Source organism: Lepidothrix coronata, unplaced genomic scaffold (assembly GCF_001604755.1).
Source record: "Lepidothrix coronata isolate B3197 unplaced genomic scaffold, Lepidothrix_coronata-1.0 Scaffold203, whole genome shotgun sequence".
NCBI lineage: Eukaryota > Metazoa > Chordata > Aves > Passeriformes > Pipridae > Lepidothrix > Lepidothrix coronata.
Window position 1 is genome coordinate 643,907 of NW_016690383.1, and position 24,322 is coordinate 668,228.

Here is a 24,322-nt window from a genome sequence, read left to right on the forward strand (position 1 = left end):
GCTGTCTGGCTAAGCACACACAGTGGGGTTGGGCATAGTGTGGGTAGTGTGGCTGCAGCTTCTTCCCACTCCAATTTGGCTACTCACCACCTTTTTTCCCCCTACATGGAGCAATTGGGTCCAGGACAGGTGTGAGCTGGAGAATTGCTCACCCCTGCCCCATGTGTGATGTGGAAAGGGAGGCTGTGAAGGCAAAGCAGGACGGAACATCTGACTCAAACCCTCTCTGTCTCCTAGAATGCATCTCTGAAGACTGTCGCTCTGTCATCCAGGAACAGGCCACGGCCCTGGGGCTCTCCATGTTTGCACTCCTGGTGAGGAGGTGCACCAACTTGCTAAGGGAATGTGTGCCAGGTAAGGGGTTACCAGCAGGATCCATGCAGGGGCCCATGAGGCAGCCTGGTGGGATTCAGGCCCTCGTTCCCTGCTGTTTTGTACACCCCTTCCCCTCTGCTGGGGCCCATGGATTCTCTCCAAGTATCACAAACTCTGCCCGGGTTATGGCTGGATCATCTGCAGGAAAGCCCCTGATGCGTGCTGGCAGAAATGTTTGGAGGAAAGGGATAGACTCAGGGTATGCTTTCTGCCAGCTATTGGGAAACTTCCCAAAACTAGGACCTCGGAATCCTACCTTTATGACTGTTGCAGTGACACCCCACTGCCCTCAGTGAAAGGGATCACAGACCCTCAGGCCAGTCTGTATAGGGAGAACAGATCTGTCTTTGTGCTTGCTGTGGGTTGTGGCTGTTCCCTTGTGTGTCCAAGGCTGGGATGCTGGGATCTGTGTCATGCATCCCCAGTCCCTGCCTGAGCCTGGTCCCTGACTGTGGTGAGCTGGCTCAGCTCTCACATCTTGTATTTGCAGTTCAGGCACAAGAGATGGAGCAGGAGGATGAGGAGGACGACATCAAGGTCTCTGCCTTGCCCCAGGACCTGAAGGAGCTGCTTCCCAGCGTGAAAGTCTGGTCGGACTGGATGCTTGGCCACCCGGACACCTGGAATCCTCCTCCGACCTCTCTCGAGCTCCCCAAACAGTACGTGCATCCTCTGTTTTGTCTTCTGGTGTCTGTTCCTTGGGCTCCTTATGCCACCTTTCCCTCTTGCTCATGCTTATTGCTGGCTGTGCTACTCTGACCTGAGCACCCAGGCGAGGTTTGCTTCCCAGGGAATATTTGGGGGTCACTGGCCACCCTTGGTGACACAGTGACTTCTTCATTGATGTGTGGGTGGGGCTGGAGGGCCTCTGAGGGGGCCTAGCGGGTGCCTGTTGCTTTTGTGTGTTTGAAGATGGATCATGAGGTGGATTTTTACCTTCTGCTTTGGATTTGTGTCTGGTTTGGTTGGGATACCCCTGGTTTAGGTGTTCCACTGGCCCAGCCAGCTGGACAGGCAGGACCTTCCTCTCTACCAGAGGGAACTCCATTTCCAGCATAAGCGTTTTGTTGCCTTTTTTTGACTGAGTCGGGCCAACCTTGGTTGGGCTGGGCTGGCCTGGAGCAGCTCGCCTGTTCCTGGAGCTCCAAAAGTTGCCTCCCCTCTGCTTCAGAAACCGCTTTTCTCTACCCTGCAATGCAGAAAAGGGTTAATTTTCTAAACTGGCCTATTTCAGCCCATTAGTCCATAATGCGGACTAGGCAATTTGCATATTTTTGGACAGAAAATCGAGTGAAGGGGCCAAGTATGGAGTATGCGAAACAGTGTCTGAGCATGCTCCGTAGCTGCTTTCCCGCAGGATTTTCCATCTGCCTCCGGTACTCCGGATCCAGAGCCTGAAATCACGTCTTATTGTTAATCCAAAGGAGCCAGAACCCAGGGTGATGGGAAGGCGCATTAAGAGTAATCCAGCAAAGTGGCTTAACCATTAATGGGTCCCCGCTCCGTGCGTCAGGTCCAGTCCTGCTCTCCTAGTTTATTGCCTCTTACTCCAGTTCTTTTTCATTTGGCTGAGGAAATGGAAATCTCACACAGGAAGTTCTGGGCCTCATTTTGTGGAGATGGAGTCTGTTTTCTGTTTGTCGGCTGCTCGGTGTGGGACCGCTGCCTGCTCATGTGAACTGCTGCCCATCTTTGGGCAGGAACTCAAACTGGGATCCGTCACGTGAACCCGCCTGCACCAATCCCCCCTTCCCCTCGCGCTGCCTGCGCAGGGAGCCGCTGAGCCCTTGGCCACGGGCAGCCTCGAGATGGAATTTCTGATTGGGTTCATGCAGCCAGCACTCGGCGCCTTCCCTGGGATGAGCTGCTCCCCCTCCTGCGGGGCACAGGGCTGTGTCCTCCCGGGATCATGGAGCAGGTGTGGGCTTCTGCTTACCCGGTGCGGTGGGAGAAGGTGGTGGTGGTGGCAGCCTCCCCTGTGGCACATGGCTCTTTCAGATGTAATGGGTGTAGACTGAGGGGCTCTACTTCACCAGTCTGCTCCGTGGAGGAATGAGGGTCTTCATCTTGCAGCAGAGGCCCAGCTGCTTCCCCGCTGTACCCTCTCCATGGAGGGTGGCTGAGCAGCCCCTCTTGTCCCACCATGCCCTGGAGCACGGGAAGGCTGCCCCATGTTGGCTCCTAGCTCCTCCACTCTTTGGCTCACCCAGAGAATCTGTCATACCCACGATGAGGAGACTGGCTGCTCTTTTAGCCCAGAGCTCTTGCATGGAGTGGTGTTGGTGGTCCAGGACTCTGGGTCAGCAGCTGAGCTTTCCTGGAGATGCAGATAGGGATGAGTAGCAGGGAGCCAGCTCCGCTATTGGGCATGACCTGGGATTTGCAACATTTTCCCCAGGGATAGGAGAGGAAAAGAAGAGCACTGGGTTAGTGTTTCAGCTCTCTATTGACACAAGCCTGCTGGCTGCCCTGGGGCTCTTCACTAACCAAGTAGAGCCACCGAGTCCAGGGGTTTAGATAGGAGCAGCTTCAAAGAAGTTTAGAAGTAAAACATGGGTCAGAGCAGCAGGCGAGGTGGAGTAAGCCAAGGTTTATGGGCAGGGTGAGCTCAGGAGCAGGGAGGCATGTGAGGAGCAACCATAGATGCCAAGTTGAAGAGCTGAGTAAGGGGCCTGTGCTGTGTCACTCAAGCTCCGTGCCTCTCTCTGGTGGGCTGTGCCTCGAGGTCCCACCACTGCCAATGGAAGAGTGGGTTGGACATGCTTAAACCACTTTCGTTGCCCCTCGTGATGGCGTGGGCACAGAAAAGGGACAGTAAAAATCCCCTGAAGCGCAGAAGCACCCTGCAGGGATGCCATGAATGTGCTAAAGCTTCTGGAAAAACCAGGCCTCATACCCACCTGGCAGCCCACTAGGAGCCCAGAGCTCGCATCAAAGTGCAGCTCATCCGGGGCCAGCGCTGCTGCCAGAAAGCCGGCCTGGGCTCGGGGCCAGCAGGGCAGCTTGTCAAGACTCCACCAGAGCCTCGGGCCCGGGCTGCCGGGGCTGTGTGTCCCAAGGCCTCCGCTCACGCTGCGTTCGCCATGTTCACAATCGCTCGTTCTTCGTATGGGAGAGAGCTGGGGGACTTTGAGAACGTCTAAACTCAGCCCAGCTGTGGCAGTTGGTTTATTGCTTTCAGCTGGTACTTGAACCCGGGTCCTGGTCTTGGAGTCTTTCCCAGGTTTAATCCCCGGAGCTTTCTCTGCAGCTGTATGACACTGCGCTGACCCCGAATGAGGATAGGAAAATAGAAACGGTGCCAAGCCAGAGTCTCTTTTTCATTTGGAGTCTGGCTGTCTGCCCATGACCAGGGTTACATAATGGGAAACATAGCTGGGGCTCTGGAGAGCCCGCGTTTCACCACGCTGCCCAGACCTTCGCATTCTGATGCTATATATCTTCCTAATTGTAGCTCGGATGCATTTATCACACTGCTGGATTTGAGTCCATACAATAAAAAAAAAAAAAGCCAACCCCACACCAAATTCCTCAGCTCGCTGCTTTCCCCCTTGGACAGAGGTGGAGGGAAAGGTGTGAGGGGTGAGTGCTGCTGAAACCCGGCATGTGGATGTGAGCCCATCAGGAGTGGGCTCTGTGGAGCAGGGTGGGAGGCTCAAGTAGGCTGCGTCTTCAGGGTCCTTTGCTTGGTGGGAGCTTGGGAATGAACCCTGGTTCTGGCAGGCATCCTCTGGGGGCTCAGTAGTCCCAAATTCAACGCGAGCAAGAAGCTCCGTCTTTCCCCAACACCCCCCTCCTTGGTCTAGTGCACTCATCCAGCTCTTGGCCACACTGCATGGTCACCATGGCTCAGGGAATGTTCTGGAACAGGTTTTTTCAGGTGATGGACTATGTAAATCGCTCTCTTGGGGCCGCTGTGTGTATTTGAGAGGTGAAGGGTGTCCTTCCTATTTTGGGAGAGGGACTCAGCAAGCTTTCCGTGGCTCTTTCCGCATGTGTTTCCAGAATAGGAGCTGTCCAGGTGAATCTGTCTCCTTTTGGGCTGTGAAGAGGGCTGCAGAGGGGAGAGCAAAGCTGCTCCTTGCTCTGCTTTGCTGCCACAATTAATCCATTGCTAAATGAAGCACAAGAACTGATGGGGAAGCCACTGGCTGGACAGACACACTGCTGCAGGGCTGACCCTGGCGAATCCATGCTCCTTCTGCGCTGAGCGAAGGGCCTCTCAGTTTGTGGAGACTGTCTGCAAGCATTTAAAAATGGTTAATTTAAACCAAGTATTAAATTAAATCCAAAAGCTGTGAGCACATTCTAGAGCTTACCTTCCCAGAGAGATCTGCCAGATCGCTCTCATCACATCGCTCTTGCGGAGAAGTGTCACTGAGATGGCAGCTCCCACTGGGAGAGATGGACAGAGTCTTGGACACGGGTGCCAAAACATTGCTGGAGTCTGCTGAAGACTAAATGGAAAATCCCTTTTGCAGATCTCAGCCCCAGTAATGCTGGCCACCAGAGGTTCCCTATCGAGACATCAAAGCGAGTATTCAGAGGTGTCTCTGTAGTGTAAACCTGGCTGAGAATGAAGGTAAAGTTGACCAAAGCAGAAGCCAAAAGTCTCCGTGGAGAAGGGGGCTGTGGCAAAGCAGAGGCTGGCTGAGAGGACACTGCACCTCTCCTGGGGAGGAAGTTGTCCCTTGTTCCCAATGCAGGTTCCTGGGAGAGGAATGGGTTTATGGATGCCCGGCTGGCCAAAGGGACTGTGTGCAGAGCAGGGCGGGGGAAACCATTGGTGCAGAGGAGCTGTGACCACTTCACCCTGCTCTGTCTGAGCCCAGGACAAGGTTGGTGAACACCTTTTGGGATGAGCTCCCATGGCCAACCCTTTTTGCTCCTTACAGAGGAGCTGCTTTTAATTCAGCCTTCCCTGGTTCAGGAGAGAGGAAACCCAGGGGGAGGATGCGGATCACCTCATCCGGTGGGCACTGGGAGCCGGCGGGTGCGCGGTGCCTGGCCCCGGGAGCTCACAGCCCCGAGGCGTTTGCCATCTGCACGGCAGCGCGGCTCGGGCCGGCTGGGAGCACAATGCAGGGCTTCTTCTGCGCCGCGCTTTCCGGGTTTGTTCTGCAGCTGTGGAGTTTGGATGTTAGTGTTTAAACAAGCTGGTATTACACAGGAAATGGCCACCTCCACAGGCCCCCGCAGGCTTGTAACATGGGGTCATTGTGCTTGATATTAATCACCAGGCAGCCCGCGCCCCCGGTGAAGATGGTGGCTTACGCCGGAGCGCTGCGCAGCACCGTGGCCGCGGGGATTCGGTGAGCATCAGGCTCACTCTGGTACCCTCTGCTCTCCCCACACTTTGGTGTGTGCCTTTTGCCTTGTGGTGATGCCCATAGGGGCATCATCCTTGCCAGGAGCCATCCCTAGCCTCGCCAGGGCCACACTCGGCCCCGGGGCTGGGGTCCAGCTCTCTGCGCACTTGTGCGGCTCTCACCATCGCCTGGCCGGGCTGTGTCCTGTCGGCGTGCAGCTGGGCTGCGCTCACACTGACAGCTACATTAAACCTGGAATCCTGAGGCAATAAAAAAGAAATTAACTCTTATTTTTTTTTCCCGTCCTGGTGGAATAAGCAAATGTAAATGTGTCTGTGGGGAAGTGAATGAACCCCCGTTCTGAGGAAAGACCTCGCGCTAACCCCCTTCTCGCTTCCTCGGTTAAAAGCTCTGGGAGCCTCGTCCCTGTACCTGGGAGCTGTGTGCCTGGGCTCAGTGTCAGTAATTCGGGGCCTCCCTCCGCAGAGGGACAATGAAGCTGTGGCACTGTGCATGCACAGAGCTTCCAAGCATCTGGGCCTACCTGGGCTCTGCAGAGGCTCCAGCATTGCTGCACCGTGGGGTGACACAAGCCAGAAATGTCTGGGGGTGGCCAGGAGGTGGTCCTGGGCTGAGGCAGCGGGGAGAAGGCACCTGACAGGGCTCCTGAATGTTGTGCAACCTTCCAGTGTGAGTGCACATCCAATCAGGAGATCCACAGGACCCTACATGTCAACATGAGGAGTTGTTTGCCCTCACTGGCTTTTCCAGCAGGCAGCAGCTGGTGAATGGTATTGGTGGTGGCAGTGCTGGGAGATGTGCTGCAGAGGAGGAGCTGCACCCGAGGGGATGGCAGAAAATGGTCGGACCTGATCTCTGCAGTGTTGTCTCTGTCATCACAGGAGACAACCAGAGCAGAAATGTCAGCACCCTCTTTGTTGGCTTTTTGAAGGCTCTGCAGGCTGCTGCATGTGCGAGGGGGCTGCGGGAATTGCGTTGCAGGGAGATCTGGCTGCCCGGGTAGCCAGCACAGTCTGAGGTTTGAAGCAAACCCAGGGTGGGAACCTGTCACGTTCAGGGCAAATGGCAGATGTGGCAAGGCACTGTGAAGCTGTAGATGAAGGATGAAGTGACAGGGACTGCTCTCACACTCAGGAGTGGTGAGGAGTGCCCTGCTTGGCAGTGGTGCAAGGGGAGAGAGAAGAGGGGATCAGTGGGCTGGGTGCCTGCAAAGGCATTAGCAGTGTCAGCTCGGTGACTGTTCACGTGGCATTTTTCTGACTTTGGATGCCAAGCCCCGTGGAAAGAGATGCTTGCTATACTTCATCTGTGCTGCTCCTTCACCCCCTGCCCTGCTTCAGATCCCAGTCCAACCCAGCATCCTGCTGCTGCCCTCTGCCTCCCTCCCACACTCACTGCTCATCTCCATCCCCTGCCTGCAGCTCTGTTTTTTGGGAATACAGGCGAGTTCTCTGCAATGTGTTTCTTTCCCTTCTCCTCTTCCCTGGCCTCATGCACCTGGCTGTTCCAGCCCCCTGGGAGTGTCCTCTGCATCCGTGCCTGTCCCCAACACCGCTGTGCGCTCATTCCCTCGTGGTTGCGGGCGCTCTTCCCGTTCCTCTCCCTCATCCCTGCTGATGCCTCTGCACCTCCTTCATCCCAGCCAAGCCCTCGTGGCAGCCCAGCCATGGGGCCCCACCAGTGCTATGTGACTGGCCGCAGGCAGCCGAGCCCAGTTGCCAAGAGGGCACTGGGGGAGGCTGAGCCTCCCAAGCCCTGTGCATCTCCCATGGGCAGAGCTCGCCTTGGAGGTGGCCCAGAGCAGCCCTATCACATCCGGTGCTTGTCTCTGCAGCCTGGGCCGGAGGATAAACTATCAGGGCTGTGGGGCAGTGGATCATTCCTCTTATTATTTTCTTCTTTTACAGATAGGGGTCGTGGAAAGTTCAGTTCCTTTTAACCCTCGCAGCTCTGTTTATTTTCCAGCTGGTAGCACAAACGCAGCGTTTCCCATTACATCACAAAGGGCCTCGGACAGATCCCTCCGAAAAACGTGTTGCAACTGTTTATTTTTTTCCATATTTAAACATTTCTGACAGCCAGACCTGGCTGAGCCAAGCGATGGAGCTTTGTGAATGAACCCAGCTCCTGGTGTCTGTGACCAGAGGGTTTTGAAGGACCTCTTCTCCTCTGCAAAACGTGGGCTAGGGCTGGCTCAGGGACGTGGGCGACTCTGCGTTACATGTGTGCTGATTACGTGCCGGGCTTTGATTAATGGCTCCTCATTCTGCCTGGCTCCCAGGACGCTCTTGAAAACAAGATGTTTCATTTCAGTGTGCTTTCCTGGTACATTGATTCCCGTAAATAACCGAGTGCAGACTCTGTCCACCTGGAGCAGTTCAAAGAGCAGGGGGCCTCCCTCCAGCCCTGGGCTGCCTCGGCCCGCACCGGTCACTGCTGCACCCCTGGTGATGCTGGCTTCCCTGTGCTTTTCAGTGCTGCAGAGGTGTGGGGTGGAGGAGCAGCTCTCCTTACTGCCACCAGAAGCAGATCAGCCCCAGTTTCTTCTATTCCCTGCTTTCATCCCAGTTTATGCACTTAAACCCCAATCTGAGTGTTTTTAGAAACAGGAGGAGGAAATGCAGTGCAAGACAACCTGGTCAGCTGTAGTACCCCTGTTCCTGTTGCCTGCTTCCTTGCTTTTCCCCATGCTGGCGCTCTCTGGGGTGCTGAGCCCTCGCCAGGGTGCTCAGCCATGGGGATGTGTGATGGGGATGTGTGGAGAGCAGTCCAGGGCTGTTGGTGGCCTCGTGTTCGCACCCGGCTCCCTGCACATCACTTCCACTCTGGGAAGGTGAGACACGGCAGAGGCAGCTTTGCAGGTCACTCGTGAGTGTTGAAACCCTTGGCCAGAAGCAAAACATGACTTTAACCCCCGAGTGGGTGGGGTTTAACTGAGAAAATCTCTGTGCTGTAGAGCGAGCGTGGCTGCAGCACGTGGTTGCAACAGGTAAGAGCTGTGCGAAGGAGAGAGTGCCCCAGGCTGGGCTGGAGCCCCCCGGCCTGGACTGGAGCCCTCCAGGAGCCCCTTCTGCCCTGACAGCAGTGTGGGTGTCCGGTCTGTCCTCCCAGTAGGCTTTAAAATTGAGTAACAAACATCACTTCTCCCGTCTGGAATGAGCTTGGTTCCTGCCGGCACTGCATGGGGAAGCTGCTCCCTGCGGATGTGCCGGCTCCGGAGCGGGCAGAGGTGGGCAGAGCAGTGGGAAGGGCTAGTTCCCGGGAACCGGCCCCGTCCCCCGGGACGGGTGGTGGTGTCAGCGCTGGTGGGTGAGGGTTACAGTCCCTCCTGGGTTCGGTGCCAGCGCAGCTGTGCCGGAGCCCTCCCGTGGGGCAGGGCAGCAGTGGTGCCGTGCCTCGCCTCGCCTCACCTCTCTGGTATTCGCTGCAGCATTGCAGGCAACTCCCAACGCATTCCAGCCCTGAATTGCTCACGTCTCTCCTCGTTCTCCCAGGGTCTCAGTAGATGTGTGGGCGACGCTGGCTGACTTCTGTAACATACTGACCACAGTGAATCAGTCGGAGGTGCCCTTGTACAAGGACCCAGATGACGACCTTGCCCTGCTTAGCCTGGAAGAGGATCGGCTGCTCTCGGGCTTCGTTCCCCTGCTGGTCGCCCCCCAGGAGCCCTGCTACGTGGAGAGGACCTCGGACAAGGTCAGCAGTAGGCCAAACATCCCCCCTCAATTCCTCCAGACTTTTATTCTTGGGAAGTTTTCTGTGCAAACGGAACACGATTAAGTCATTGAGAAGGGTGTTAAGGGAAAATATCGACCTTTCAGCCGCTGACATCCAGCTCTGTGTCATGAAAACCCCTCTCGACTTCCTCTGGTGTGTGTGTGCTCGCTGGCATGTTGTATATACGATCATTTCCTCACTTGTTTAAATAGTGCAGCTTGTGTTGGCAGAGCTCTCGGTGCACTCCAAATGGTTTGCATCATGCTTAAAGCACCCTCCCCCTCCCCCCGGCCACAAAACTCTGCCTTAGGAAGGCAGCCAGGACTTTTTTCCTTCTCTAAAGAGGAGAGTGATAAATAGGTGACTAGAGAGAAGCAGACACCATGTGTTAACGTACAAAAGGCTTTTAGGAATATGAAGCATTCCCCACTGCCCGCTCTCTATTTTCCTTTCTTTGCTCTAGGAGCCCATTCTAGCCTGAACTTTCCTTTGGCTGTTTGTTTTTAGAATAATGAAATCAGTTCCCTTGTTGATGTGGGGTTTTGGGTCTGCTCTCTGCCACCACCTGGCCAGGAGGGATCTGGGGGCTGCACTTGGAGAACGTGTTGGAGCCTGATGGGGGATGGATGAGGCACAATGGCATTTGTTTTGCACGCCCTTGGAGGCACGGCAGGATAAGAGTGGCTCTCAACAGTTTCCTGCTTGGAGGCAGAATCGCAGCTCCAGAAACGCGGCTCATCTGGGAAGTCCCGGCGCCTCCTCCCCGAGCGGTTGGTGCTACAGGAGGAGAAGTGGGGATGCAGAGGGCAGGTTTCTGTGGAGAGCCTGTGTGTGACGGGGGCAATGTGCCTTCCCATGTGCCACTTCTTCTTGACATTTTCCTGAAATGACGGTGAGAAATTTAGGACCTTTCTCACAGAGGGACCCAAAGGTGCGAATTTCTGTTTCACTTCTCTGTCTGCCCAACCTGTGCTCACAGCACTGCCTGCAGCAGAGGAGCACAGGGTAAAAGGGTAAAACCGAGAGCCCTCCCAATTTGGGGAAGCGCCTTTGTCCAGGAAGTCACTGTGGAAACATGAATTTTCAAGGCTCTATTTGATGGGCTTAAAATAAGAAGCATGTGGTTGCCATTGCTGCCCCAAGGTAGCCTGTTTGCCCTGTGTGTGCCCCATGGGGGTTCTGCTGGGGACAGTCCCAGTGCCCTACTCCCCTACACAGAGATTCTTTTCCCAGCAGCCACAAACCAGAGCCCCCAGCAGGCAGGTGAGGCGGCTGAGCAGCTCTACCTAGTGCCCCATAACTTGTGGGAGAGGGTCAGAATTCCCTGAACTCTGCCTCTTCTAACCACACACCGGTTTATTCGGAGTGCCATCTACCTGCCCTGCCAGGCACTTGCACTCATCTTTGTGAAATAAGAGACGTGTCTTTGTCCTGTAGCTACACCTGAGCTTCTGAACTGAGTTATCCCTGTCCCAGCTCCCTTTGCTTCTGGTGCTTTATAAAGAAACTGCACAGCTCCTCAGGTGGGAGTTGGTGCCCTTGCAGCTCAGCACCAGCCACCCAGGCATCTGGGAATATCAGGCATGGTGTTAGCTCTGCCAAAAAGTCAGAGGGAAGCAACCAGGCCTGGCTGTGCCTGTACCCCCTTTATTTCTTTCTGAACAGTGTTTTCATTAATGGTCAGACAGGTGAAACAGCAGGTGTGTATGTTCACTGTGCAGAGGACACCCAAGAGGATGAAGGGGAGGTCGGTGAGTTAAAGCAGAGAGCTCAAAAGCCTGACTTCCAAGAAGATCTTGGGAGAGCTGGGGCTTTTTAGTGTAGTGGAAATTCGGGGAAAATGCAGAGAGGAGGAGAACAAGCTGTCCTTCAGCTCCATGCTGAAAAGCATAGGAAGGATTGGGCATAAACTGAAATAAAATAGATTAAGACGACACTTTAGGAAAGGCTTCATACCTTTGGGTAGTTAAGCACTTGAGACTAGCCTCGTTAGCAATTCTGCAGAAACTCTTCAGCCTTGGAGATTTTAAAAGCAGGCTGGGTAGCACTCTCAGGTACAGCTTGGGTTGAAGTAAACACCTTGGAATAGAAGTAAAGTGTCCTCTTTGGACATTCCCACCCCGTTTCCTGTGATTTGGTAGCGCTGTAGAAAGGGACTGGAGTGGCATCTGCGTCATTACAAGCAAATGACTACCCTGCTCCACAAATCTTCTCCTTCTGCAGTATTAGTGAAGGGAATTATTTGACTCTGCAGAAGTGGGGTGTTGCAGAAGGCACTGCAGATTTAGCCAGGACGGTTGACTGAGGCATGAACCCATGTGCCTTTCACGAGTGACTGTGAGCAAGATACAGAAAGGCAGTTCTCTGTAAAGAAACCCCAACCCAACTTAAACAGACCTTGTGTCCAGGTCCCAGTCCACCATCTGCTCCCTGCCCTCCTTGTAGAGTGCAGAGCCCAGATGAATCCAACTCCTCAGCAGTTCATCAGTTCAAAGAGAGGTTGGATGGGGCTTTGAGCAACCTGGTCTAGTGGAAGGTGCTCCTGCCCATGGCAGGGGGTTGGAACTAGATGGTCTTTAAGATCCCTTCCAACCCAAACCATTCTGTGACTCTGAGTCTATGAGATGCATCTCTGGGTTGTTCATGATGGAAGGGCGAGTGTCCATGCAGAGCATGGTGGCATGATGGGATCTGTATCCCTGTGCCTCACTCAGCAGAGCAGCTCTCTCTGGCACTGGTTTTTTCCCATACTGATTTTTCATTGTTTTTTAGCAGGAGTTATTTTTGCACCCAATTTCTTTCTCTTGTGTTCTCAGTCTTGGCCCAGTTTTCAGCCCAAATTCTTTGCTGGAGAGGCAATGAAAATGTACTGCTCTTTATATGGCACCCTGTGAGTGTCTTGTGGGATGGGAGGAGGGTTCTGGGAAGCTCACTGTGGTCCCTTTTCCATCATTTGCATGGCTAGGAAGAGGCAGTTGGCTTTTTACTGCAAGGATAATATCTCACCTTGCTTGTTAATACTCCAAATCCTTACCCTATGCTTTTACCCACTAGTTTCTTAATTAATTTGTAACATTTCAGAGAAAAAGAATCTGTTGAAAGGCAAAAGTGGAGAGAATTTGGCTTAAAATGGTGTTGTGTTATTGGCACTACCAAGAGGGTGTTTTGTGAGCTATATAGGACAAACACTGTGCTTCCCACTCCTTTTTGTTCTCCACGTCCCATTTAGCAGATGGAGCGCAGAATTCAGCCAGAGTTTCTCAGCAAGTTTTTGAGCATTTGGCCTGGCTCTTATTTTGAGTGAAAATGTTCTGACTCCGTTCGCTGCCATGAAGCCGCGCGTTCGGATTCCTGCTGGAGCCAGTGGGACACTTAGAGCTTCCCATCATCTCTTGCACTGTCATTGAAACTGTAACCAACAAAAGCTGGCTCCGGGGTGAGCATAACTTGGTGCTGTTTTCCTGGGCGTATGTTGGGCAGATATCCACTGCAGCTTGTGTGATGGAACACCATCGAACGTACCAGTCAGCAGCAAACTATGCAGCCTGGTGCCTGAGCTGTCAGCTGTGTCTGCAGCCTTTGCAGCCCAAGGAGACAGTGCCAGGACCTCACTCACCCAGCCTTGGACCCCCAGGCAAGAGCAGGGAGCAGCAGCATGGCTGAGTTAAGGTTTGGGAAGAAGGAAGGTAGCAACTGCGGATTCACGGTGCCGCTGTGGGGGACTGGTAATGGAAAACACTTGGGTTGTGTTGAGGTTAAAGCAAGTCCTAGTGGTGGTGCATCTGAGCTGTGCGTGGGTGCAGCCCTGGGATCCTGGGGCATGGCCTGGATTCCTCAACTCCCTCTGAATCCTGTTGTCTCGGGAGCATCCTGCTCTGCAGTGACCCCATGGAGCTACTGGCAAGGCTGGAAGAGGGCTGTAGATCCCTAACATGGAGCAGAGCAGGGATATTCTTCTCTCTGCCCTCACATGGCATCACTGATAGTCCACATCCCTGCAAGCTCTTCATGGGCTAAACATGTCCATCGCCCAAGGGGTGCCTGCAGCACACCCTCTACCACATGCCCCAGCCATGGGGAGACATGGAGGAGAAAGTGTTAATGTCCCTTCCCACAATAAACCTCTCTGCATGGGGGGTCCTGAAACCTGAGCCTGTCTCTCCTCCCCCAGCCCTGACACACGTTAATAAAAGGTTTTTAAACTCCAATAAAAAGGCAGCAGCCCCAGCTCACCAGGTCCGGGGCCCGGGGTCCTTGGGAAGGCACTTCACAAATGTGTTTTTTGCATTTTCAGGCTTTTGGCTGGTGAATAAGATTGAGGAGAAATACTCCTTCCCCTGATAACAATACAGTGAGACGCAGGATCAGCAATGTGTGGATTAAAACCAGACGGTGCATGATTAATACATGTGCTTATAGGGCCAGTCACTGTGGTTCCCTCCTCTCAAACAGAAAGGCACTTTTTTTTCCCTCATGTGCATGCTCATGTGTGGAGTGGATTGTCTCAGATACTCACCACTCAGCTAGTCTCAACCCTGTCTCACCTCACCAGGCAAATGAAAGCCCTAAAATGCAAGGCTCTGAAAAATAATTAGCAATATTTTACTGCCCCAGACCTACAAGCTGGGTATTGCTTGGCTCCTCCAGCTCTGGGGTGGCCAGTGAGCTTCCCACACTTGTGCCATTTCTTATTTCACTCACCTGTCGGGGCGGCCCAAACGCCCAGTTTCTCCTCAGAAATCCCAAATCTCTTTCCTCTGCACTCCTGCCCAAGTGGACAGTCCAAATGTGACCCTCTGTCTAGTTGCCCCAACATGCTCTAGATTTGCAGTAGCCTTTGGATTAGCTGTTTAGGAGCTAATTATTATTTAGACTTGGGCTAAAATTAGTCCTGTCTTGTTATTCACTTCACTTATTTATGGTATTTCAGTCTTCCTAAGACTCTCAGAGATCTCTTGGCAGTGTGTAGTCTTGTCTGATGCTTCTTGGAAAGGGAGCCTCAGGTTTAAAAGCCCAGGAGGAGTAGCTGTTGGAGTGACTGGGTTCTGTCATGCCTCTAAACACCAGATTTTTTTGTCCTTTCCAAGACCTAATGGCTCCTGGAATGCCAGGGATTAAATCCACATTTAAGCCATTGGAGTGGCCACACTACAGTGATTTTGGGAGGACTTCTTGCAAGGCATCAGAGGAAGGGTAGCAAGACCAGGACTCTGAGAGCACAAGCTCTTTGGAAGTAGAGAGAAAACCCCAGTGAGCAAATATGACTGTTTTCTCAGCATCCTTTCCATATTCCCATTCCATAGCCTTGGAGCATCTCCCTCCAGCTGGCCAGCAAATGCACTCAGCCCATGAGTGTGAGAGCTTCCAACTTGGAGTTTGCTCCAGAGAGGAAAAGGGAAACTGTGAGCAGAGATCGGAGCCCCAAGTAGGAGACTCCAAAGAGGAGTCATCCTTGAAAAACTCCTTCCATTCCTGCCTGCCTCAATTTCCAAACAAGCAGTGAAAGATCCCTGCCACAGGCAGCCCTGCTCAGAGCGGGGACTTGGCAGGAGCTGGCAGCCCCGAGGCGGCAGAGTCAGGGATGTTTACATTTTCTGACCAGTATCTGAACTCCATCCCAGCCTCGACCTTCCCTTTCATGTGGTGCCTTTGGATTGTAAAAGGCAATTAAACTAAATTATGGGCCATGTTGGGAGATGATGTCATGGGGTGATGGAGGAGAGGTTGGATTTTATGTCACCACGAAGGTAGCGTGGAGAATATCACCTGCTTTGAACTCCTTGTCTATCCTTGGCACTGCCTTGAACCTTGAGTGCCAGGGGCTGTGTGGACACCACAGGAGCCTCTCTCTGCCTTTGCCAGGTGCCATTAGTGGAGTGGGAATTGCCAAGCTGAGTCTGTATCCCTGCGTCTGGGTGGCAGAGGAGGGGACACTGGTGACTGTCGTGCTGTTTTAAATGTAGCACCATAGCAATGGGCATGAGTGCTGTCCTAGTGATTTCTGCTGCATCTCCCAGGGCTGTGCTGGGCATCTTCCCAAGAGGAATCCTGTTCAGTTATCATTTGGTCTTGGTTTTTAGTCACTCTTTAAGCTAAGAGAATTTTGAGGATATCCTTAAAACTGCATTTCTGCAGCTGAAGGTAAAGGAAACTGATGGCAAACAAGCACTAGCGCGGCATGAGGACACTGAATCCAGCCCTGGAGAAATCCGCAATGTGGAATAATAGTTCAGGCTTTTAAAAAGGGGAGGGGGGGGTGGTTTTAAGAAAAAAAAAAAAAACCTGCAATAAATCTAGCGAGTGGAATCTGCGGGAAATGATCCCATCTGGAAAACTCCAGTGCTGGTGCTGCTGAAGGCTTAAGGAGCGATGCAGATCGCAAAAAGCAAAGCCTGCAGTCTGAGGATGACAGGCTGCTTAATTGATGTCCATTGCAACTGGTACTCTGCCAGTTTATGTTGGCCACCTGCCAGCGTGCTGTAATTTTGGGGCCAGGTGTGAAGCGTTTCTGTTCCATCTTGTTCCCAAGCACCTACAGAAGCCTCACACATCTCACTTGAGGCTGCAGCCCTGTAGGAAACAGCTGTACAGGTATAGGTGAAAGGAAATGTCACAGCTGGGCTTGGAGTACTCCCCCGTGCCTTGCCCAGGGCTGTGTTTGGGGGGCCGCTCCCCCGCCGCCCCCGCGCTGGGTTTGGGGAGGTGGTCACTGTCACAGGCACACCTGCCTGTCTGTCAGCAAGGTGCTTTGAACATCAGGGAGCTTCTGGGAAGAATGTACAGGTCAGAAACCCCCTCTTCAAAGAGGAGCCCACAGTGGTGTGCGTCAGTCCTGGAAGTGGGGAATCCAGCCTGGGAGAGCCCCGGATGCTGGCAAGCTAGGGGAGCTGTGGACATCTCCACTGGTCTTTTCTTCCTCAGGAAACCACAGGGAAATTTCCAACAGTGGGTCTTGTAGAAAGTACAAATCCTTGATTCTGAAAGGCTGAGAACCCATCAGGATCCTCAGGAAAATTGTCGCAGGAGCCAGTTCCAATCTCTGTGAAAAACGTGCGTTATTTCCAGGCTGAATTTGCTTCATTTCAGTTTCCACTAATTGAATTTTGCTGTAGGTTGGGAAGTCTTGGGTTGCTGCTCTAACCCTGGTATACAAGTGTGCCTCCTGATCTCCATGCCTTTTCTGTAAGCTGAATAGATGGAGTGAGAGGCAGGAGAGGTGCTCTCCTCCATACCCACCAGTGTCCTGCAACCTTTGCTCTGGAGACACAACTTTGCATTTAACTGTTAAATAGCCTGAGGTTTGTTAATGAGTAGGTGACTGAGCAATTCCAGGGTTTTGCCTGTTAGTGAGTTGCTCTCTTCAAAGCTTGGGAGGGTTTGAGACGTTGTCTAATCTGCTGGCTTTATCAGCAAAGGTTTTCTTTGTCCAGGTCACTGAACCTATTGTTAAGCAGCATAAGCCGAGCAAGCTTCCCTGCGGCCCCGCCAGCACTGCCCTCCTGTTTACACTGACATTTTAAGACCTCTGTTGACCAGATTTTAATCCAGTCCATATCCTGTGCACTGCAGTCTCTGGGGCATACGAGCTTTTCACGTCCTCTCGCCCCGGCCGTGCCGAGCGCCTGATGACGCACAGCCGTGGCATCGAGCTGTGAAATGGTGTTGGAGGCAGCAGGAGTTCAAAGCTCTGCAGCCTCTTTGCCACAGCCAAGAGTTAACAGGTCCTGTAGCCCTGCCCAGGCAGGATGGCAGATGTAACAGCAGCCCCAGTCCAGCACCTCTGCAGAGCTGGGGTCCTGCTGCTTTGCCTGGTCCTGAGGCTGAGAGCTGTGTGTGGGAACTGCAGTCGCACTGCGAGGTGAGGAACCACCTGCCAACGTGTTAAGATCCAGTTACACGTGTTCTCTTAACGCGCCTGTCAGTGAGCACCAGAGTGGCTTTGTGGTCTGGACAGAGCTTGCAGGGAAGTATGAGGTGCTGCCTTCCAGGCAGCCCCATCTCCTCGGGGGGAACTGGAGAGGGAAGAACCAGCAGTTGGTGGAAACAACCTTCCCTACCCCTGAAATGCCTCTTTCCTGGCATGTGGAGGGAAGGAGTGCTGCTCTGGTGCATGGGGAGGCTGTGGGGAATTTTCTCAAGCAGCTTATGTTATTTCCATCCCTTCCTCCCCTGCCTTGGATCCACCTCTGCCTCTCCTCCAGGCTCATCTTGGACAGGGCACTTGAGCCACTGCTCCAAGTGAATCAGGCAGCCTGGGTGTGAGCTGTGCACGTGTACCAGCATGTGTCAGGTCCTCAGCCAGCCCTGCACAGTTTGGCTCTGGTGTCAGCTAAAGGCTGTTTTAAAGTGTTTGCTGGAAGTGTGGTGTGGTCATCAGCTCTAGGCAGAGACTGACAGGATAAATCAGCCTTGTCCCATGCCTGGCATTGGATCTTTTCATGTGGATCAGGTGACGCTCGCTGTTGAACATCCTCACTTCTGTCATGGTCAGGCCAGATTTATGTAATGAGATGGAAAACTTATTTGTGTTTAGTCCTTGTGTCCTAAAAGCTGCTTCCAGAGGTTCAGCACAAACTCTTGGGAAATGGGAAATGTGCTATTCAAGAAACTCGCTGACCGTTTGTTCCCAGAGTCAGCAATAGTGGAGTGACCTAGGAAAGGAGAGTCAAACCATGAAGCCTCCTGTGCAGCACCTCCTTGGAGCAGGCTGCGTGCACCCTTTGCTTCCCTTGGGGTTTTTCAGCAGGAAATGGCCTCGTTTCTGCTATACCAGCACCCAAATGGCACAGAACCTGCCACGTCTTGGCAGGACTCAGGCCCAGAGAGTGCACAGCTCTGTCTGTGAAAAGGTATTCACCATGGCTTTAGTCTACTCAGAATGACATATTAGAGCCCAGACCTCATGGAATTTGCTGATTAGTCTATAAGTATATTGAAAGGCCTCATTAAAACACCATTTATGCTGGATCCCCTCCCAATGAGCCATCTCTTATTGCTACCCAGAGAAACTCTGAGGAAATTGAAAGGCTGCTCTGGCTGGCTGAGCTGTCCCTGGGCATGAAGCGTGGCCTCATCTCAGACAATCTTTGTGATGCTCAAGTGTTAATGTGGTGCTTCGGATCGCACAGGGGGTCCCTGGGACTCAGGGTTTCCTCTTTGCCTCCGACTTTCCCAGCTGGATACTGCTCAGACTCTTCACTCTTGCATTATCTCAGTCTTTGACCTGACTCTTGGTCTCTGCCTGTGGCTCAGCTTCGGGGTGACCCTGTTTCATGGCACTATTTTGTCTTGGACCAACTGAAATGCTTAAAACATCCCAGCTGAAGACGACAAAGGCTGTGGTATACACCGGCACAGCTATTGGAAGGACCTCAGGAAACCTGAAAAAAGACCGAATTAATAACTCCTCATTGTTACCCTGAATAAGAAAGATCCACATCCTGGGAAGCCTGCCAGAGAAGTGGACGGGGTGGAATGCAGGGAGTGGTCAGCCCAAATAACAGATGGGGATCTACTCTGTCTCTACGGGAGACGGAAGGTGACCTCTGTCGTTGAGCTTGAAGTTTGCTCCCCACGTTTCTGCTCCCAGCTGGGCCTTGTGTTGTTTTTGTGGATGCCAAATCCGTTTGCCAGCTCTGGGCTGGGTCTGGGCGAGGATGCAGAGCCCAGCTCCCGCAGCAGGCCGGAGCTGTAACCCTCAGTGTCCTCATGCCATCACATCCCAATCAGAAAGAGAAGATACCACCATGGTCTTATTTATTGTTTTCTTTTCTCACTGTCATTGAAGTCAAAGGCACTTCCCAGGCATTAATGAACATATCTCCACAGCACGTTAGGACAGAAGGAAAAGCAATTTCCTTGTTAGAGATTGGCAACAGAGGTACACGGGGCTGAGGGACTGACCAGGTCCCACAGGAAGCCTTTGCTTCAGGATGAGAACAAACCCCTGATACCCAGGATTTCAGGCCAGTGCCTCAGCCCCAGGCCACCCTGGTCCCTTAGGAAGATGAGGGGGTACTAAGGGAAGGTTCACTGGGAAGCGTTAAAATTCTTCCCAAACACAGACCTCACATGAGCAACACTACTGCTGCTGGCCTCACTCTATCTATGGTGGGACACGAAAAATGCTGGATAGTTACTCCAGATAATTTATTCACATTTTTCCTCATAACGTATTTGCATATATTTCCTAAAATATAAGGTAAACCCCATAATTTATTTAAATTAACAAAATTCGCTTAAACATTTTGCATTCCAGCATTTTGCATAAAGCATTTTCTGTGCCATATGTAAAAATATTTGTCTATAAGTTTATATATTATGAATAGCGACAACAATAGTATTTATTTGTAGTCGTTTTGTTGATTTATTTCTTTAAACTTCCCCAAAACTCCTCTGTACTTGGAATAGGTAGATGCACATATAAACACAAATTCCCAGTATGAAGACAAATGTGTTTTCTGAGGAGTTACTCCTGCCTGGTCTGTGAACAACAGAACAGATTTACATTTTGGTTCCGTGTTTATCTTAAGCATAAACGATGTGATGTTTATTATAGCAGCCATTATTATGGAAGGAGGAAGATTTATGTCTATAGACAGAAGATGGAGCTGGCTTCCAGTGCTGTGTCACTTCACCTGATACCTGATCCACACATGATGTTTCCCATGGAGAAGTGGCCTTGGAGCAGCATTTCAAGGGTTCATTGGGGATATGGCTTCTGCTGTTCATTTTTGGAGTTGATACAGTGACCTCCCAGCTGTCAGTGACGTGCCACATTTCTGGTGCTGAGGTCACTTCTGAAGATCATTTTTGCACTCTTAAGTCACCCAGATGCTTCTCAAACTTGTACCCGTTGCCAGCTTATATTAATAGCTCCCTGTACTACCAGCAACTTTTTTTAGTCCTAATGAGCAATGATTTGATCAGCACTGATCTGAGCTTTGCAGAAGCTTCGTGGATGAAATGCTCTTATCAGTCCAGGCCGTGGGAGCTGAATTTGCTCAGCAGTTGCCTGTTTTTACACTCGTAGCTGCAACCTCCTTTTAGACCCAAGAATCCTTACCAACTTCCCTGTGACTTGAGTAAGGGACTGCCCTGACATGCCCAGGTATCATCATGGGGGGACACCTCATATTTGGGAAGTATTTAGTACCTGCTAAATATAAATATGCCTTCCTTCCCAGGAGTCTCCATGGGAGCATCTCCAGTGCTGAACCTGTGCAGGTAACACAGCCCTTGTTGTGACCACTCTTTGCTCTACATCATCCCCTTCTGAGGATAAAAACCACCACTTTGGAGAGTGGTTTATTTAAATTAGTTACTTTAATTTTTATGTGGTTTTTTTGTCTAAGATGAAACATCTTGGCATGGTGAAGTGTGAGGACAGGAGAGAATTTGTTGGAAATTCTGAGTGACTTAGCATGCATGTGTTAATGGGTTATAATTTCTGTCCTGCCATGTCTCTCCTCATACAGACTGAAGGGCATGGGCTGTTCTTTCTTGTGATGAAATCCTGGAAGACTGGTTTAGATGGCTTCAGGGCAGCCTGGTGAGGAAGAGGAAGCCTGCTAGGCTGTAACCCCTCAGAGATGCCCTACATGCTCCCATCCTGTCTTGGGCAGTGCTGCCCCTTCCTGCAGGCACCTTGCTCCTCCTGTAGTTCGTGGGTCTTCTGTTCCCTTGGGCAGGATTCCCACTTTTCAGCTCTTCCCAGATTTCACCTCGGTTTCCCCCTTTTTAATAGGAATGCTTGGCCTCTTGCACTCGGGCTTGGGGAGGAGCAGCTTGTTTCTGTAGCTGGCCTGGTGCCAGATGTCATCACTTCAGGCAGTGCCACGCTGCACATCTTCAGCAGTTTGAAATGGAGAGACAGAGAAAGACAGATAAGATCAGCAGCTTTAGGTGATGGCATTGTTTCAAATAAACCATGCATGACCCAAAGCTTCCACTTCAAGTGGGGAATGAAATTGCTTCATCCTTTGACAGCTTGCTCCATGAAAGAAATTTATCTTCACTTAATTGCTTTAGATCCCAAGAGGCTGTGTACAGTAATTTCTACGAGATAATTATATCAAATTAAAAAAAATATGTGACTATCCGACTGCTGAACATGAATGCAGTGGCCAGAGAGCAGGGAGGAAAGAGGCACCACAGCTGAGCCCTGCTCCCAGGGCATCATTCCCTCTTCTCATGTCCATGGGCATGGCACTTGGAGAGCACAGGAGGATCTGCCTGCAAGGGACGGGGTGCTACGTGCTGAGCAGCGTGCTTGGAGCTGGGAATTCTGCTCTCCCAGAGCATCTTCAGGATCAGGGAAGCCCATCCCTTGTCCCTCGTGGACAGCACGCCTTGCCAGGAGAGCTTGGCAGTGCCTCTATCCGGTTAGTTCTCCCGTGTGGTTGTACAGTAGAGCTGAGGAACAAGAAAGCTTGTTGATTTAAAAACATGTATATTTAGAAGCAGAGTGTAAACTTCCTGCCCAGGCTGGGATTGGATTCTTGACTATGTTTGAGTTTCCAGTTTTCATTTCCTTTGCCCTCATACTTAACATTGTGTATCTCCCAGAGTGTGCCCCAGACTAATCTCTCTCTAACCCTCCCTTGCCCCACATTTTTTCTGTCATTATTTGCACATCAGTTCCAGTTCTTCCAGGAAGCAGCATATCTCTTGATTGTCACTCCTTGCCATGGCTGAGCCTGGACTCCTGCAGGTCTCCTCTGTCCCTCTGGAGGTGACCTCAGACCCCAGCCAGCAGCAGATCCAAGCTGGGGACTGCAGCAGGGACAGAACTGCTGGCAGTTGCCATCCCTCAGGAGAAGATGTACTCTCTTGGCACGGGTTGGAATCTGAAGGGACATCCATCCCTCCTGGTAGCTCGTGGGAAACAATCACTGACCAGTTCCAGGAGGGATAAATTGCTCAAGTCTTCTTCTCTTCCCCAACTGCTTCATGTGACAGCTCCTGCCCTGCCATTGCCTTTACAGCCCATATCCTGGGGACAAAGAGAAAGTTGTTCCCCCTAGGGCTGTGACAATTATTGTGTGTGATCCTGCATGGGCTTTGAAATGGTTGTCAACAATCCTGAGCCAGAACTGAGCTCCTCCCCAGCCCTGTGATGTGCAGGCTGGTTTTTGAAGTGCGATGCTGCTTCAGCTGTTCCCAGGAAGTCTGGAGGGGAGCCGTGTTTGTACTAACGAGGTAAAGTCCCCGTGCGTTTCTGGAGGGGATCTACTCAATGGGCTCTTTGATGTCATCTCAGTTTTTGGACTTACATCAAGTAAATTTAAAAAAGAAAAGAAATGTTTTGGCTTAGCCCAGAACATTTGCACCTGAGCAAGATGACCTGTGGCTGTCCTGGTGTCTAAGGAAGAAATCCATGGCCACCAGTAAAGCTGTGGCCTGGAGCAGGGAGGTGGAGGCTTCTGGTCTCAAAAGCTGTCAACCCAGACAAGCTGCCTGCCAGGGTTGTCTCAAGTGGTGAGGTGGGAGAGTTGTCACGTGTAAAATGTCACCTCAAGGCAGTCCTCAAATGTAGCCCTGTCCCCACGTGCTGATCAAGGTGTCGCTGGTTGATCTGATACTACCCTGGGTGCAGGCAAAACCATCCCCCTGAGGTGCTGCCTGGTGTACTGTGTAGTTCAGTCCACATGTGCCACGCTGAACAGCATCTCCCATGTCCCTGTATCTCTAGAGCCTAAGAAATGTTATGTTGGGATGACCAGCTTTAAATATCCTTGTATTTCATGTATTATCTCCTAGTTTAGACCTCACAGTGCTGCCTCAGGGCTTACACTGAATCATGGAAGTGTTCGACTGCAGGGGGTTTAGAACTAGATGATCTTTAAGGTTCCTAATCCAGACCAGTCTGTGACTCTCAGGCCTGGCTGCCCAAGCCCAGGTCACACATCCTGATCTTCAGCTGTAGCTTGTTGTTATCTTTCTCTTTTTTGTATGAGATGTCCTGACAAAGCTTGGCATATTGCAGTGGTTAGCTGCATCCGCTGCTGTTCCCAGTGACCTCTGCAGCCCAGATAGCCTTTGTCCCTTTGTGGAATGGCAATGATCCTGGGAGTCTCCTTTCCTCCAGCACGGTGTAGTTGTTGTGTGGGGACATGCTGTGTAGCTCTGTGACTGTCCTGATAAACTAGTTCCATCACAGTTAGCAACTAATCAGCTGGAAAGAGACGCTCTGTTGAGGACTGCAAGGAGTGGGATGTGGTCGGAGGTAAGGGACCAGCTGGGCACGGCACTGCACGGCCACACCAGCCTGGTCCATGAGCTCAAACCAAGGCCTCCTGGTCCCTTCTGCCACAGTGGTGTGATTCTGTGTTTTCCTATAAAAGCTATCAGCAGCAGTCACTCCATCTCCTCTTATCTTTTTCCTACTTTCTTGACATACTTTTTCACTTACTCTTTTTTATTTCTGTTAGTGAAGAACATTTCACCTAAAGCTATTTGAAACACAATTCCTGCTCTTCGTCGTTTCAAAGCCTGGCTGCCCTGAGGGCCAAAGCCTTGGGGGACAGGCGAGGGGGCTGCCAGGAACGGGCACCCTATGGCAGAAACTGGCAGAAGAACGTTTGAGAAATGGAGAATCCAAGGAGCTCATCTGGCTGGAAGCTGCTGTTCACAGTACAGTCGGCATTTTTGTTTCAGAGGCCACGAGTGAACGAGTTAATGATGATCCCAGATGGCTTCAGAGTTGCCTCTTGCCACCCCTTCCTGTTCCCCCAGGATCTCAGATGGTGGCGGGAGATGAAGTAAAATTCTAGAGTTTATTGTAAAGTTCATCTCTCTCCCTAAATCGTGCTGGAACTTGTGTGTGCTGTGTTGGCAGCTTCAAGGGGATGCTACCTGGTAATTAATTAGTTGTCAAGAGACAGCCCAGAGCTTCCAAG

The 24,322-nt window shown here is 51.9% G+C and overlaps 1 protein-coding gene across 3 annotated transcripts in view; it reads left to right on the forward strand.

The window, feature by feature from the left end:
- SMG6 (SMG6, nonsense mediated mRNA decay factor) overlaps positions 1 to 24,322 on the forward strand; it is a 109,673-nt gene that overhangs the window by 53,302 nt on the left and 32,049 nt on the right. For all 3 annotated transcript variants that reach the window (XM_017832485.1, XM_017832486.1, XM_017832487.1), the window contains exons 11-13: positions 238 to 354; positions 866 to 1,034; positions 9,200 to 9,401. In XM_017832485.1, coding sequence (XP_017687974.1) covers positions 238 to 354; positions 866 to 1,034; positions 9,200 to 9,401 — 488 coding nt within the window. The remainder of the gene's footprint in view (positions 1 to 237; positions 355 to 865; positions 1,035 to 9,199; positions 9,402 to 24,322) is intronic.